Source organism: Barbus barbus, assembly GCF_936440315.1.
Source record: "Barbus barbus genome assembly, chromosome: 11".
Taxonomy (NCBI): domain Eukaryota; kingdom Metazoa; phylum Chordata; class Actinopteri; order Cypriniformes; family Cyprinidae; genus Barbus; species Barbus barbus.
The window spans coordinates 21,529,964-21,547,709 of record NC_136739.1 but is presented as its reverse complement, the minus strand read 5'-3'; the positions used below and the strand labels follow the sequence as shown (position 1 = coordinate 21,547,709).

Sequence of the window (17,746 nt, the reverse complement as noted above, 5' to 3'; positions counted from 1 at the left end):
GAATGATAAAGAAATGTTTGAACTAATTGTAGTGAAAAAGTAAAATATTCAATAAACAAAAATGGAGTGTCTGTTTACACTAAGTGCAAATAGCCCACCTTGTTGGCAAAGGCTATTTACAGAAGCTTCACCTGCCAACGTGTGATTGGGATAGTCAACACTGAAAAAAGACACTGTTTCAACATTAATTTCAGTGGTGAAGATGGTAAGACGTGCTTTTTGACGTGGTTTCTGATGCGAATCTCATATCGCATCAGAAAGGCATTTATTTTCAATAAAAATGAAGGAAATAATCAAAAAGTTGAAAATAAAAGTATCGGGTAGGGTTAGGGTAGGTGTAGGGAGGGTTTTATTGTCCCAATAAGGTGGCATCCATTTAATAATTTGAATTAAAACTAAAATTTACACTCAATACGTTATTATTGCGTTCTACAATACTGAGGTACAGATAACTGCCACTATTTGCAATAAGTGGTATAAATAGCAGAAAATCTTACTATTTTAACATAGTGTAAATATAATAGCTATTTGCACTTAGAGTAAATAGCATATCGTTAAAAAAAACTATTTTCACTTAGTGTATAGCATCCATCTCTATTTGCACTTAGTGTATAGCATCCATCTCTATTTGCACTTAGTGTATAGCATCCATCTCTATTTGCACTTAGATTAAATAGCATATCGTTAAAAAAAACTATTTTCACTTAGTGTATAGCATCCATCTCTATTTGCACTTAGTGTATAGCATCCATCTCTATTTGCACTTAGTGTAATATAGAATCTAATTGCTATTAACACTTAGTGCAAATAGCCGTTGCCTAACAAAAATATTATATTTATTATAAGAAACAAGTTAAAGTTTGTTTCTGCTGTTTTTTTTAAAACTGGCAGCTCTTAAATTTCTGTTTTGTTAAATATTTCCCTCTAAAAAAGTAAAATGGTCATACAACAACACAAGGGTGAGTAAATAACACCTGATTTTTTGTTTTTTGAGAACTACCTCTTTAGGTTTATATTAACAAACTATTAAAAAAAAGTTTTTAATGTTCCTGTAAACTAAAGGCAAATTTTCTAAACTATCTGACAAAAAAACTGTTATTAAAGGGGGTAGTGGAGGATGTGAATGACTTTGGAAAGACAGTAAGAGCAAAACAAATTGTGACCTAAACTCACAATCCTTGAAAAAGCTGTGCTGTATGAAGATTGTTGTATTCCATATGGCTATATTATATATACACATGAACATGATACATAAATAATCATGAAAATCATGCTGTAAATACATATATAAAAAAAGATATAATCTAAAAGCATTTCTCTCTTTTGAGGTGTGGTCCGTTTGTACAGTAGAAAGAAACAGATCTGAGAAAAGGTTTTGCAACACCAACAGAACTTTATTTATGCTAGCAGTGGTCCATGACAATATTGAAAATGGAGATGATAATATTTGTTCAAGTCAACATTTAAAGACTATTTTAATTTAAATAATTTAAATATTTGCAAAATGTGCTTTCATGCAAAGTCTCTGGCCTCAATCTAAAGGCTTTTTGAGGCAAATTGAGGCTTAGATGGTTTCAATAAGTATATTTTTAACAAAAAAATCAAAATGGAAAAATAAAAGTATGCTTTCTAGGCCATTTGATTGAAAAGTTCAAAAGCAAAAGGGTTTATTTCATGTCAAATCAACCAAATTTCAGAAACGTCCTCAAATTAAAATTTAGATTTTTTAATATTTGTTTTCTGAAGAAAGAGAAACATTAATATAGTGATGTAATATAGTGATATAATTTAAAATATTAAACTCCAGTGTGGGAGAGAGGGTGTTCAAAATGTCAATTTGGCAATATGTTAACTTTGTTGCATTATATGCCAATGGAGACAGTTCAAATATGGAAAAACAAACAAACAAACTGTTTACTTTTAAATTTTTCCCAAAGTTTGCTTGCCTGAAACTCAAAATGTATTAACGATATTTTAATATTCTTTCAGATGTTGGTTCTTAAAGTAACCCAGCAGTCACTATTCTATCACCTAAAACTCATTTTTGATAATCATAATGACATATTTAAGTATTTTTCCCATAAGTTTCTTTATGTCTTAAAATGGCTTAAATGTAACTCTAATTCAGGGGTGTCAAGAAGAGCAGTTTGGACATAGCACCACCTATCGGTCATAAAGATTTTTACATTTTTCACACAAAGACTAATTTTTCCACACTCTTTCACATCAGCATGACTGCAGCCTCATGCCCACAACCGAATTACAGCCATGCTGATACAGAGCAATATCACACAGCTACTCGTCTAGGCATATTTATGGATCTGGGTATACCAGGGGTGTCAAGCTCAGTTCCTGGAGGGCCACAGCCCTGCAGAATTTAGCTCCAACCCTGGTCAAACCAGGTAGTTTTCAAAGAAGCCTGAAGGACTTGATTGGCTGGATCAGGTGCATTTAAAGGGGTCACATGATGCAATTTCAAGTTTTCCTTTCTCTTTGGAGTGTTACAAGCTGATTGTGCATAGATAAGATCACTGAAGTTGCAAAAACTAAAGTCTAAGCCAAAGAGATATTCTTTATCAAAGTTAAGACTCTGCCACGCCCCCAGGGCGGCTGCTGGCCAAATGGGTGCCCTAAGCAGGATTGCATTGTTGTGCCCCCTCCCTCAAATATAATGGAAGCAAAAAAAAAAATTATAAAAAACAATTCACAAATTACAATTGTAGCTCTAAACAGTTACCTATGGATATGATTTTATTAATGCAATAGTCTGATTACTTTTTTAGTCTCAAGCATTCAGAAATCACGCAAAAGAAAATTAAGCAGTTTTACGATAAAACCATGGTTAATTTTTGTAAGGGCTGTGATGTTCACATGTATTTTTGTTGAAGAAATTATAGAGGCTGTGTCATCTATAGCATAAAGGTGGCCAAAAGATTAAGTGAATATTTGAATTAAATGTTTGGTCAGCCTAATTTGATCGTCCTTTTAGTATAATAACAGCAATTACCAGGCCTTTGGCTCCTTTTGCAGGTTTTTTTAATAACATGTACATAATTTGTTTATTTTGTATTACATTATGTAGCTATTTTAACAGTGTTATTCATTGAAACCGTATAATTATTAATTAACCAATCATTATTGCCTCTTTGTTTCTATATAATGCATTTTAAGTCATTTTAAAAGCTTGTTGGCTTAGGCCTGTTTTTATAACAACAAAAAAATATTATTTTAATACTTCTTTGTAAATTATTATTTGAAGGAACAAAACCATGGTTAATTTGCGGTTACCATGGAGACATGAACCATGATTTTTGGTTTTCGTAAGGGAACATGCAAACTCAGAGAGAATAGCTGATGCGTTGGAGGTGGTGAAATTACTACAGACATTAAAACAAGTTATTAACGTCAACAGCCAAAAAATGTTTCAGAGGATTATGAATATGCCTGAACGATTAGTGAAACTTATATTCTAAATTCATTACATGTAAAGTAAAACATTTCAAAAGTTTTTTTTTAGTTTTTTTAATTCTGATGATTAGAGCTTACAGCTCATGAAAGTAAAAAAATCCAGTATCTTAAAATATTACAATATTTCCTAAGATCAATAAAAAAAAAAAAAAGGATTTGCCAAACAGAAAAGTTCAAGTTCAAGTCTTTCACTCTCTCAAAGCGGCTTCACATCAGCGCATCTCGTCCGCAATACGAGCTGCTGCACGCTGTCGTTGATCCAAGGCTTGCGCTTGCATTAATCGGGTCATTGTTGCATCGTCACAAAAATGTGTAATTTGCACGTCAATCGGTACTGGCGCGCTCCAGAGGCTGTTTCAAGGCTGAGCGCTCACAGTCACATCTAAAGCCGCCTAGCCAGTATCATATTATTTTTCGTAGTTTTTTGTTGAATTTAAGTGGCCAAATACACTCTTTATTTCAAATGTAGATGTGCCGTAAGCGCGGTCATTATAGAGGTTTTTTCATATTATGCACATTATAGGTCAGCACAAACGTCTTTCATTGGCGCGTGAAGGAGGATCCGACAAAATTAGGTGCCGGGTCCGATTTCGGAGGTGCCGGATCCGGCTTGTTCCGGCACAAATTAAGCCCTGAACACGACTGCCTTCGTTTTTAACGTGTATGATGTGCCACACTGAAAGATCTAATCACACTGGTGTGAACATATATCAAATATGAGAAATATTATTTGGCATCATTTACCATCTGAGCGGGCACAGTTGAAATAGTGTTCTGGGAGGAGTGATATTTCGGATGGGCCCACCTCTGGTCTAGTGCCCTGGGAAAGTTCCCATTAGGCCCATGCATTAATCCGTCCCTGGTTCTTGATGATTTTAGCAGCTCTGCACAGTAAATTTCCTAGTGTTAAATCAACACTGCTTGGTGTACATAGCAGTGTATGAGCAGTGTTGATTTAACACCAGGAAATTTACTGTGTGCATTGTCTGAGGTAGATTTCATGCAGAGAAGGGAGAGGAGTCCCTGAGATGTGGAGTTTGTAGGTCAGCCAAAACTAGGTAATCAATCAGTTAAAAAAGTAAATAAAGACAAAACCTGTGATAACACGATTGAACCTAATATTTGGTAATAGCATAACAAGGAAGTCATTTTGTAGGCCAGTCATTTTAAATTTGCAGACGACACAAAAGTGTTAGGTCTGATCACAGATGATGATGAGATGACCTACAAAGAAGAAGTGAACTCCCTAACACGATGCCAGGAGAACACCCCCCCCCCTCGCTCTCTCTCGTTGTCTCAAAGACCAAAGAGATTGTTGTGGACTTCAGGAGACAGATCAGAGAACACCATCAAACCACTCCAGTCGAACACCATCAGAAACTCCAGTCGAGAGAGTCAAACACTTTAAATATCTTGGCGTCCTCATCAGTGATGACCGTTTTGAAGAAGGCACATCAGTGCCTCTTCTTCATGAGACGACTGAGGAAATTCAGAATGGGCTCCAGCATCCTCAGATCGTTCTACACATGCACTGTAAAGAGCATCCTTTCTGGCTCTATTACTATTTGGTTTGGTAACAGTACTGCTGTAAACCGCAAAGCACTGCAGAGAAGTACCATCCAGCACATGGGCTTCCTTCCCTTCCTCCAGGACATCTACAACAAACGTTGTGTGAGGAAAGCTCAGACGATCAAAGATTCTCGCCACCCAGTCATGGACTCCTCCCATTGCTACTGTCAGACAGACAGTACAGAAGCATGAAGACCTGATTTTGCACTGCTGGGATCGCCTGCAAGAGAAAGCACTTCTGGTGTGTGTCATTCAGCGTGATTCTGCCTATCCCGCCTTTACTAACTGCAAGTTAATCAACAACGAATTGTGATTGGATGGTAATTTTGTTCTACGACGAGCTTGGTTACCTTTGATTAGGCATGTTTACTTGGTTCAGAGCCCTCTGAACTCATCCTCAGAGACAGTGATAACATCATGTCATGTCAGGCCTACCTGCTTCACAGTGTTGGGGGATAACTAGTTACATGTAGCTGATTACGTCATTTAATTACAAAATCAATCTAACTGTAATCATGTAATTACAGTTACTTATGAAAATGTAAATGATTACAAACGGGGGTTACATCTGAATATTTTCACACATGATCTCATAGTAAAAAGAGGTGGTAAAGTTTGAATTTGTAGTGACTGTGATTCAAAATTATATGATTATAATCATAATTCAAGTGAGGAAGGATTTTGAAAGTCTGACAGTAATCAGTGTTGAACACTACTGTAAGGTTAGGCCTAACCCTGCCTGTTTTAAATGTTTGAAAACGATTAACAGTTGAAAACATTCCCTAGAAATTTAGAAAAATAATCAAAAAGTAACCAAATGTATTCAGATACATTAATAAAGTTGGGGTACATTGGATAGATTGGGGAAGTTGTGGCCTAATGGTTAGAGAGTCGGACTCGTAATCCAAAGGTTGCGGGTTCGAGTCTCGGGCCGGCAGGGATTGTAGGTGGGGGGAGTGAATGTCCAGCACTCTCTCCACCCTCAATACCACGACTGAGGTGCCCTTGAGCAAGGCACCGAACTCCCAACTGCTCCCTGGGCGCCGCAGCATAAATGGCTGCCCACTGCTCCAGGTGTGTGTTCACGGTGTGTGTGTGGTCACTGCTGTGTGTGTGCACGTTTGGATGGGTTAAATTCAGAGCACGAATTCCGAGTATGGGTCACCATACTTGGCCGTATGTCACTTCACTTCACTTCACTTCATAAAGTAATTGAAATAGTTACACTACTTATTAAATTTGAAATAGGGTAATTTGTAGTCTGTAACCTATCAGATTTCCAAAGTAACCTTCCCAACACTGCTGCTTCATTCTGTCACGTTTATCGGAAGACTAGTGCTAACACAGTGATTAGGATACTAATCATACATTTTTATCTTTCATATAAACCCTTTAGAAATACTCATTGTGTGTTGTGAACACTGCCTACTTAAGAATTTGTTTCTAATGTCAGGTTTGATCGCAGTGTCTAAAATAATCTGCTCTTTTTTTTTTAGTAAGTTTGAAGTTTAATGAGGGCAGGTTGACTTGTGTCTATAACTTTAGAATGGACTGTGAAAACACTGACTCTGTTAATCAAACAGTTTAAGTCAATGTACATTTCTTTAAATTTCTTCTATGAAAACAATGTTCTATGTGAAGAGCGTTGCCTTTGTGGATAAAGGCTCAGTAATTCATTACAAATGGATCCACACTTAAGTCATTTTAATTGTAGTAATTTAAATGTGTTGTTCGGATATTGAATGCATTAGTGTTTAATTCAATTTGTCGTTACAAATACATTTTGACACTGCATTCCCAATAAGCTCTTACATAATAAAAACATATAGGTTGTATTTTAATGTTTTAATATGAATCAAACTTTTAATCTTGTATCTACTGCTGATAATTGCATTAGAATTGCAAAATACGAATTGCTTTTTTGGCCTTCTAATAATCATATTCTCGCAATAATGTTATAAATTATTTTGATTTAACACCACAACACACAAGCTTTGCTTTGATGCATTTATTGATTAGAGGATCAGAAGATAAGATCAGAAGATGAAAATATAGTACAATCAAAGTAACTGTGGAGTAGGATGACTGCGTATGATCTCACATGTCTTTAGCACAAATATAACCCAGTGAGGCTGAACAGGCTGCATCATTCCAGCAACGGTTAGCTGTAGGGTGAACAAATGAAATAAGTTAGTGGTGTTAGAAAATTTGCCAATTTTTTTTATTTTTTACTTGTTGATATGAAATTATAGGATTGTAAATAATCATTGAAAGCAAACACCACACTGCATTCTTACAGCTCCAGTTGATCTCTCCACAGTTCTCGGTATTCAGATTGTTAGGTTCCCCAGAGCACCAGCTGGTGCAGTCATATGGAGTCCCATCACTCCACAACCACTGTCCTTCCTAAAGAACCAACAGTTATAAGAGTGCACTAATCATAACTCCATAAAGAAGGTCATTTAGTTTGACTCTGAAGTCAAACTGTCTTCATTCGAAACTTTAGAAATTTTATTCTAGACAAGCAAAAAAGTCTCATTAGACCACACAATTGAACTTACTTGTACACCATCATGAACACCAAGCCAACAACGTGTAGAAGAAGGCAACAGACTCAGCAGAAAATCGTTTTCCAGTTTATTGTGCACAGATGCAAGATTTGCATCCAGACTTATGCAGCTTCTCTAAAGAGATTTTTGTATATTGTCAATACAAAATATAGTCTTTTAAGAAAAAAGCATAAATTAATTTTTAAAACATTGTAAGTAATTTTCAAATAAAATATGAGGTAAAGTAATAAAAAAACAATAAAACAATTGCCTTGTTGTAACTAGCACTTTACCTCTGCTGTGATCCAGTTAGCCGGCTGAGAGAAGAACTTGTAGCATCGGACTCCAAAATTTGTCCACCCAAAGGGGCATTTTTCATCTATATCAACTGTATCCAGTACATAAATGTTAATCTTGTAATATTCACATCATACTCTTATTATTATGCAAATAGACAGAGTAATGTATATTTAACAGAATGATGTATATTTCTTTCTATCCCTCTACACAAAATCTAAAAGGTTTGGCAGAATGAGGATTTATATAAATAAATGTCTTGGTTACCATCTGCATTCCCCATGGAGAACACAGTGAAAAGAAGCAGCAGACTTCCCAGCATTGCCATTATGAACCTGAAAATTAATAAGCAGGAAAAGTTATCTGCCTGTACTCATATGCTGCACACTGTGGATTCTCAACGTATTTTAAAGACAAAGTATTTCAGTAGGTTTCTGTGCTAAAAACTCACCTTGGTTTTCAGATCGTTGCTTTCAGAATCTCAGAGGAAGATTTTGTAAAGTTCCAGAAAGAGCCCTGCTTTTATACTTTACTTGATGTGTAAGTCACGAGGATGAGAGAGAATGTGAGTGTTTGATCTGTGGAATTGTGTACACAATCCAAATCCAAATATGGGAGAATGTGTTAAGATGAGCCTGTCAAAAAATACAATATTATCTTAATTAAATATTTATTTTATTTATTGTTAAGTTAAATATTAGTCATAAAGGAAATTCTCTCCCTATAGCCTACTTGTAAGAGGATATGAAAAAATGAATTAGCATAAATATAAATATGGTCCATTTCTTCTATATACTGTGAACTTTTTGGAAACATCCAGTGCTCTTTTAAACTTTGTGAAAGTCCTTTAATACTTTTGTTCAACTATATCTGCTTGGTAATTTGTGACATAATTAATACTATTTCCAGGTCCAAGCTTCAATTCAATTTCAGGTAAGAATACTATCTCAGTAGTTGTTCATGAGCACTTTCCATTTCTAGCACACCTTAAGAGTTTAAAAACTCACGGTGTATAAATACAGTCTTTGGGATTGTGTCATTTATTTAACAATTCACCATCATCATGATTTTTAGCACTATTACAGCACACCATCCGTGTATATTAGCACTACTTGTTGTTTGCTTTTGGAATCTGATAGAAAACAATGACACATGATGTCAGACCTAACAAACTGGTGGTAATAACTAATGGATTCAACAGCATGATGACACGTTTCTGAAAGTGAAGTGTTTTCAGATCAAAGTGACAAGGAACCCGAACACTACCAGACAGGTGTGCTAAACAACTTTACTTTGAAAAAAAAGTCAACAACAATAATAATAATACTTTATATGGTTATTCAGTTATACACTGTATTACACTCTTTGGATTCTGGATGTTTTTTGAAGACAAAGTTAATCAGTAGGTCTCTGTGGCGGAAAAAAACAAAAAAATGGATTTTAGATCAGTGCCTATAAAATTTCAGTGAAGATTTTGTGAAAAAACATCTTGTATCATCCCTGTTATACTCACTTGATGTATAAAAGCAAGGTTCCTGCATGGGGCAATGATCTGAAATATAATTTTACATATGATATATATATATTATATGTAATTTTACAAAGAAGAAACTCCGTGTGTATAAGGTAAATGTTTATGTCTTTCTTCCCTGTTTTTTATTTTTTATTTTATTTTGTGTTTATCAGGATATCTTTATATGAATGATAAAGAAATGTTTGAACTAATTGTAGTGAAAAAGTAAAATATTCAATAAACAAAAATGGAGTGTCTGTTTACACTAAGTGCAAATAGCCCACCTTGTTGGCAAAGGCTATTTACAGAAGCTTCACCTGCCAACGTGTGATTGGGATAGTCAACACTGAAAAAAGACACTGTTTCAACATTAATTTCAGTGGTGAAGATGGTAAGACATGTGCTTTTTGACGTGGTCGACCAGAGTCCCTGCCTGTTTCTGAACTTTTTTTCTCCCTTTTCAAATCTCATATCGCATCAGAAAAGCATTTATTTTCAATAAAAATGAAGGAAAAAATAAAAAAGTTGAAAATAAAAGTATCGGGTAGGGTTAGGGTAGGTGTAGGGAGGGCTTTATTGTCCCAATAAGGTGGCATCCATTTAATAATTTGAATTAAAACTAAAATTTACACTCAATACGTTATTATTGCGTTCTACAATACTGACGTACAGATAACTGCCACTATTTACAATAAGTGGTATAAATAGCAGAAAATCTTACTATTTTAACATAGTGTTACCCAAACAAAAATATTATATTTATTATAAGAAACAAGTTAAAGTTTGTTTCTGCTGTTTTTTTTTAAAACTGGCAGCTCTTAAATTTCTGTTTTGTTAAATATTTCCCTCTAAAAAAGTAAAATTGTCATACAACAACACAAGGGTGAGTAAATAACACCTGATTTTTTGTTTTTTGAGAACTACCTCTTTAGGTTTATATTAACAAACTATTAAAAAAAAGTTTTTAATGTTCCTGTAAACTAAAGGCAAATTTTCTAAACTATCTGACAAAAAAACTGTTATTAAAGGGGGTAGTGGAGGATGTGAATGACTTTGGAAAGACAGTAAGAGCAAAACAAATTGTGACCTAAACTCACAATCCTTGAAAAAGCTGTGCTGTATGAAGATTGTTGTATTCCATATGGCTATATTATATATACACATGAACATGATACATAAATAATCATGAAAAATAATGCTGTAAATATATAAAAAAAGATATAATCTAAAAGCATTTCTCTCTTTTGAGGTGTGGTCTGTTTGTACAGTAGAAAGAAACAGATCTGAGAAAAGGTTTTGCAACACCAACAGAACTTTATTTATGCTAGCAGTGGTCCATGACAATATTGAAAATGGAGATGATAATATTTGTTCAAGTCAACATTTAAAGACTATTTTAATTTAAATAATTTAAATATTTGCAAAATGTGCTTTCATGCAAAGTCTCTGGCCTCAATCTAAAGGCTTTTTGAGGCAAATTGAGGCTTAGATGGTTTCAATAAGTATATTTTTAACAAAAAATTCAAAATGGAAAAATAAAAGTATGCTTTCTAGGCCATTTGATTGAAAAGTTCAAAAGCAAAAGGGTTTATTTCATGTCAAATCAACCAAATTTCATAAACGTCCTCAAATTAAATTTTAGATTTTTTAATATTTGTTTTCTGAAGAAAGACAAACATTAATATAGTGATGTAATATAGTGATATAATTTAAAATCTTAAACTCCAGTGTGGGAGAGAGGGTGTTCAAAATGACAATTTGGCAATATGTTAACTTTGTTGCATTATATGCCAATGGAGACAGTTCAAATATGGAAAAACAAACAAACAAACTGTTTACTTTTAAATTTTTCCCAAAGTTTGCTTGCCTGAAACTCAAAATGTATTAACGATATTTTAATATTCTTTCAGATGTTGGTTCTTAAAGTAACCCAGCAGTCACTATTCTATCACCTAAAACTCATTTTTGATAATCATAATGACATATTTAAGTATTTTTCCCATAAGTTTCTTTATGTCTTAAAATGGCTTAAATGTAACTCTAATTCAGGGGTGTCAAGAAGAGCAGTTTGGACATAGCACCACCTATCGGTCATAAAGATTTTTACATTTTTCACACAAAGACTAATTTTTCCACACTCTTTCACATCAGCATGACTGCAGCCTCATGCCCACAACCGAATTACAGCCATGCTGATACAGAGCGATATCACACAGCTACTCGTCTAGGCATATTTATGGATCTGCGTATACCAGGGGTGTCAAGCTCAGTTCCTGGAGGGCCACAGCCCTGCAGAATTTAGCTCCAACCCTGGTCAAACCAGGTAGTTTTCAAAGAAGCCTGAAGGACTTGATTGGCTGGATCAGGTGCATTTAAAGGGGTCACATGATGCAATTTCAAGTTTTCCTTTCTCTTTGGAGTGTTACAAGCTGATTGTGCATAGATAAGATCACTGAAGTTGCAAAGACTAAAGTCTCAAAGCCAAAGAGATATTCTTTATCAAAGTTAAGACTCTGCCACGCCCCCAGGGCGGCTGCTGGCCAAATGGGTGCCCTAAGCAGGATTGCATTGTTGTGCCCCCTCCCTCAAATATAATGGAAGCAAAAAAAAATTATAAAAAACAATTCACAAATTACAATTGTAGCTCTAAACAGTTACCTATGGATATGATTTTATTAATGCAATAGTCTGATTACTTTTTTAGTCTCAAGCATTCAGAAATCACGCAAAAGAAAATTAAGCAGTTTTACGATAAAACCATGGTTAATTTTTGTAAGGGCTGTGATGTTCACATGTATTTTTGTTGAAGAAATTATAGAGGCTGTGTCATCTATAGCATAAAGGTGGCCAAAAGATTAAGTGAATATTTGAATTAAATGTTTGGTCAGCCTAATTTGATCGTCCTTTTAGTATAATAACAGCAATTACCAGGCCTTTGGCTCCTTTTGCAGGTTTTTTTAATAACATGTACATAATTTGTTTATTTTGTATTACATTATGTAGCTATTTTAACAGTGTTATTCATTGAAACCGTATAATTATTAATTAACCAATCATTATTGCCTCTTTGTTTCTATATAATGCATTTTAAGTCATTTTAAAAGCTTGTTGGCTTAGGCCTGTTTTTATAACAACAAAAAAATATTATTTTAATACTTCTTTGTAAATTATTATTTGAAGGAACAAAACCATGGTTAATTTGCGGTTACCATGGAGACATGAACCATGATTTTTGGTTTTCGTAAGGGAACATGCAAACTCAGAGAGAATAGCTGATGCGTTGGAGGTGGTGAAATTACTACAGACATTAAAACAAGTTATTAACGTCAACAGCCAAAAAATGTTTCAGAGGATTATGAATATGCCTGAACGATTAGTGAAACTTTCATATATTCTAAATTCATTACATGTAAAACATTTCAAAAGTTTTTTTTTTGTTTTTTTAATTCTGATGATTAGAGCTTACAGCTCATGAAAGTAAAAAAAAATCCAGTATCTTAAAATATTACAATATTTCCTAAGATCAATAAAAAAAAATAAGGATTTGCCAAACAGAAAAGTTCAAGTTCAAGTCTTTCACTCTCTCAAAGCGGCTTCACATCAGCGCATCTCGTCCGCAATACGAGCTGCTGCACGCTGTCGTTGATCCAAGGCTTGCGCTTGCATTAATCGGGTCATTGTTGCATCGTCACAAAAATGTGTAATTTGCACGTCAATCGGTACTGGCGCGCTCCAGAGGCTGTTTCAAGGCTGAGCGCTCACAGTCACATCCAAAGCCGCCTAGCCAGTATCATATTATTTTTCGTAGTTTTTTGTTGAGTTTAAGTGGCCAAATACACTCTTTATTTCAAATGTAGATGTGCCGTAAGCGCGGTCATTATAGAGGATTTTTCATATTATGCACATTATAGGTCAGCACAAACGTCTTTCATTGGCGCGTGAGGAGGATGCGACAAAATTAGGTGCCGGGTCCGATTTCGGAGGTGCCGGATCCGGCTTGTTCCGGCACAAATTAAGCCCTGAATACGACTGCCTTCGTTTTTAACGTGTATGATGTGCCACACTGAAAGATCGAATCACACTGGTGTGAACATATATCAAATATGAGAAATATTATTTGGCATCATTTACCATCTGAGCGGGCACAGTTGAAATAGTGTTCTGGGAGGAGTGATATTTCGGATGGGCCCACCTCTGGTCTAGTGCCCTGGGAACGTTCCCATTAGGCCCATGCATTAATCCGTCCCTGGTTCTTGATGATTTTAGCAGCTCTGCACAGTAAATTTCCTAGTGTTAAATCAACACTGCTTGGTGTACATAGCAGTGTATGAGCAGTGTTGATTTAACACCAGGAAATTTACTGTGTGCATTGTCTGAGGTAGATTTCATGCAGAGAAGGGAGAGCAGTCCCTGAGATGTGGAGTTTGTAGGTCAGCCAAAACTAGTTAATCAATCAGTTAAAAAAGTAAATAAAGACAAAACCTGTGATAACATGATTGAACCTAATATTTGGTAATAGCATAACAAGGAAGTCATTTTGTAGGCCAGTCATTTTAAATTTGCAGACGACACAAAAGTGTTAGGTCTGATCACAGATGATGATGAGATGACCTACAAAGAAGAAGTGAACTCCCTAACACAATGATGCCAGGAGAACACCCCCCCCCCCCCCCCCCTCGCTCTCTCTCGTTGTCTCAAAGACCAAAGAGATTGTTGTGGACTTCAGGAGACAGACCAGAGAACACCATCAAACCCCTCCAGTCGAACACCATCAGAAACTCCAGTCGAGATAGTCAAACACTTTAAATATCTTGGCGTCCTCATCAGTGATGACCGTTTTGAAGAAGGCACATCAGTGCCTCTTCTTCATGAGACGACTGAGGAAATTCAGAATGGGCTCCAGCATCCTCAGATCGTTCTACACATGCACTGTAAAGAGCATCCTTTCTGGCTCTATTACTATTTGGTTTGGTAACAGTACTGCTGTAAACCGCAAAGCACTGCAGAGAAGTACCATCCAGCACATGGGCTTCCTTCCCTTCCTCCAGGACATCTACAACAAACGTTGTGTGAGGAAAGCTCAGACGATCAAAGATTCTCGCCACCCAGTCATGGACTCCTCCCATTGCTACTGTCAGACAGACAGTACAGAAGCATGAAGACCTGATTTTGCACTGCTGGGATCGCCTGCAAGAGAAAGCACTTCTGGTGTGTGTCATTCAGCGTGATTCTGCCTATCCCGCCTTTACTAACTGCAAGTTAATCAACAACGAATTGTGATTGGATGGTAATTTTGTTCTACGACGAGCTTGGTTACCTTTGATTAGGCATGTTTACTTGGTTCAGAGCCCTCTGAACTCATCCTCAGAGACAGTGATAACATCATGTCATGTCAGGCCTACCTGCTTCACAGTGTTGGGGGATAACTAGTTACATGTAGCTGATTACGTCATTTCATTACAAAATCAATCTAACTGTAATCATGTAATTACAGTTACTTATGAAAATGTAAATGATTACAAACGGGGGTTACATCTGAATATTTTCACACATGATCTAATAGTAAAAAGAGGTGGTAAAGTTTGAATTTGTAGTGGCTGTGATTTAAAATTATATGATTATAATCATAATTCAAGTGAGGAAGGATTTTGAAAGTCTGACAGTAATCAGTGTTGAACACTACTGTAAGGTTAGGCCTAACCCTGCCTGTTTTAAATGTTTGAAAACGATTAACAGTTGAAAACATTCCCTAGAAATTTAGAAAAATAATCAAAAAGTAACCAAATGTATTCAGATACATTAATAAAGTTGGGGTACATTGGATAGATTGGGGAAGTTGTGGCCTAATGGTTAGAGAGTCGGACTCGTAATCCAAAGGTTGCGGGTTCGAGTCTCGGGCCGGCAGGGATTGTAGGTGGGGGGAGTGAATGTCCAGCACTCTCTCCACCCTCAATACCACGACTGAGGTGCCCTTGAGCAAGGCACCGAACCCCCAACTGCTCCCCGGGCGCCGCAGCATAAATGGCTGCCCACTGCTCCAGGTGTGTGTTCACGGTGTGTGTGTGGTCACTGCTGTGTGTGTGCACGTTTGGATGGGTTAAATTCAGAGCACGAATTCCGAGTATGGGTCACCATACTTGGCCGTATGTCACTTCACTTCACTTCACTTCATAAAGTAATTGAAATAGTTACACTACTTATTAAATTTGAAATAGGGTAATTTGTAGTCTGTAACCTATCAGATTTCCAAAGTAACCTTCCCAACACTGCTGCTTCATTCTGTCACGTTTATCGGAAGACTAGTGCTAACACAGTGATTAGGATACTAATCATACATTTTTATCTTTCATATAAACCTTTTAGAAATACTCATTGTGTGTTGTGAACACTGCCTACTTAAGAATTTGTTTCTAATGTCAGGTTTGATCGCAGTGTCTAAAATAATCTGCTCTTTTTTTTTTAGTAAGTTTGAAGTTTAATGAGGGCAGGTTGACTTGTGTCTATAACTTTAGAATGGACTGTGAAAACACTGACTCTGTTAATCAAACAGTTTAAGTCAATGTACATTTCTTTAAATTTCTTCTATGAAAACAATGTTCTATGTGAAGAGCGTTGCCTTTGTGGATAAAGGCTCAGTAATTCATTACAAATGGATCCACACTTAAGTCATTTTAATTGTAGTAATTTAAATGTGTTGTTCGGATATTGAATGCATTAGTGTTTAATTCAATTTGTCGTTACAAATACATTTTGACACTGCATTCCCAATAAGCTCTTACATAATAAAAACATATAGGTTGTATTTTAATGTTTTAATATGAATCAAACTTTTAATCTTGTATCTACTGCTGATAATTGCATTAGAATTGCAAAATACGAATTGCTTTTTTGGCCTTCTAATAATCATATTCTCGCAATAATGTTATAAATTATTTTGATTTAACACCACAACACACAAGCTTTGCTTTAATGCATTTATTGATTAGAGGATCAGAAGATAAGATCAGAAGATGAAAATATAGTACAATCAAAGTAACTGTGGAGTAGGATGACTGCATATGATCTCACATGTCTTTAGCACAAATATAACCCAGTGAGGCTGAACAGGCTGCATCATTCCAGCAACGGTTAGCTGTAGGGTGAACAAATGAAATAAGTTAGTGGTGTTAGAAAATTTGCCAATTTTTTTTATTTTTTACTTGTTGATATGAAATTATAGGATTGTAAATAATCATTGAAAGCAAACACCACACTGCATTCTTACAGCTCCAGTTGATCTCTCCACAGTTCTCGGTATTCAGATTGTTAGGTTCCCCAGAGCACCAGCTGGTGCAGTCATATGGAGTCCCATCACTCCACAACCACTGTCCTTCCTAAAGAACCAACAGTTATAAGAGTGCACTAATCATAACTCCATAAAGAAGGTCATTTAGTTTGACTCTGAAGTCAAACTGTCTTCATTCGAAACTTTAGAAATTTTATTCTAGACAAGCAAAAAAGTCTCATTAGACCACACAATTGAACTTACTTGTACACCATCATGAACACCAAGCCAACAACGTGTAGAAGAAGGCAACAGACTCAGCAGAAAATCGTTTTCCAGTTTATTGTGCACAGATGCAAGATTTGCATCCAGACTTATGCAGCTTCTCTAAAGAGATTTTTGTATATTGTCAATACAAGATAGTCTTTTAAGAAAAAAGCATAAATTAATTTTTAAAACATTGTAAGTAATTTTCAAATAAAATATGAGGTAAAGTAATAAAAAAACAATAAAACAATTGCCTTGTTGTAACTAGCACTTTACCTCTGCTGTGATCCAGTTAGCCGGCTGAGAGAAGAACTTGTAGCATCGGACTCCAAAATTTGTCCACCCAAAGGGGCATTTTTCATCTATATCAACTGTATCCAGTACATAAATGTTAATCTTGTAATATTCACATCATACTCTTATTATTATGCAAATAGACAGAGTAATGTATATTTAACAGAATGATGTATATTTCTTTCTATCCCTCTACACAAAATCTAAAAGGTTTGGCAGAATGAGGATTTATATAAATAAATGTCTTGGTTACCATCTGCATTCCCCATGGAGAACACAGTGAAAAGAAGCAGCAGACTTCCCAGCATTGCCATTATGAACCTGAAAATTAATAAGCAGGAAAAGTTATCTGCCTGTACTCATATGCTGCACACTGTGGATTCTCAACGTATTTTAAAGACAAAGTATTTCAGTAGGTTTCTGTGCTAAAAACTCACCTTGGTTTTCAGATCGTTGCTTTCAGAATCTCAGAGGAAGATTTTGTAAAGTTCCAGAAAGAGCCCTGCTTTTATACTTTACTTGATG

At 35.6% G+C, this 17,746-nt stretch overlaps 2 protein-coding genes across 2 annotated transcripts; both read right to left on the bottom strand.

The window, feature by feature from the left end:
- Nucleotides 1–7,134: 7,134 nt before the first annotated feature.
- Nucleotides 7,135–8,211, bottom strand: LOC306877429 (galactose-specific lectin nattectin-like; the record flags this gene model as incomplete). The annotated part of the gene is made up of 5 exons (XM_079429204.1): nt 7,135–7,202; nt 7,335–7,443; nt 7,599–7,721; nt 7,880–7,974; nt 8,151–8,211. The coding sequence occupies 5 exons, from the start codon at nt 8,209–8,211 to the stop codon at nt 7,135–7,137; spliced, it is 456 nt and encodes a 151-aa protein (XP_079285330.1).
- Nucleotides 8,212–16,460: 8,249 nt separating this feature from the next.
- On the bottom strand, nt 16,461–17,535 carry LOC306877428 (galactose-specific lectin nattectin-like; the record flags this gene model as incomplete). The annotated part of the gene is made up of 5 exons (XM_079429203.1): nt 16,461–16,528; nt 16,661–16,769; nt 16,925–17,047; nt 17,204–17,298; nt 17,475–17,535. 5 exons carry the CDS (start codon nt 17,533–17,535, stop codon nt 16,461–16,463), a joined length of 456 nt encoding a protein of 151 aa, XP_079285329.1.
- Between the last annotated feature and the right edge of the window lie 211 nt (nt 17,536–17,746).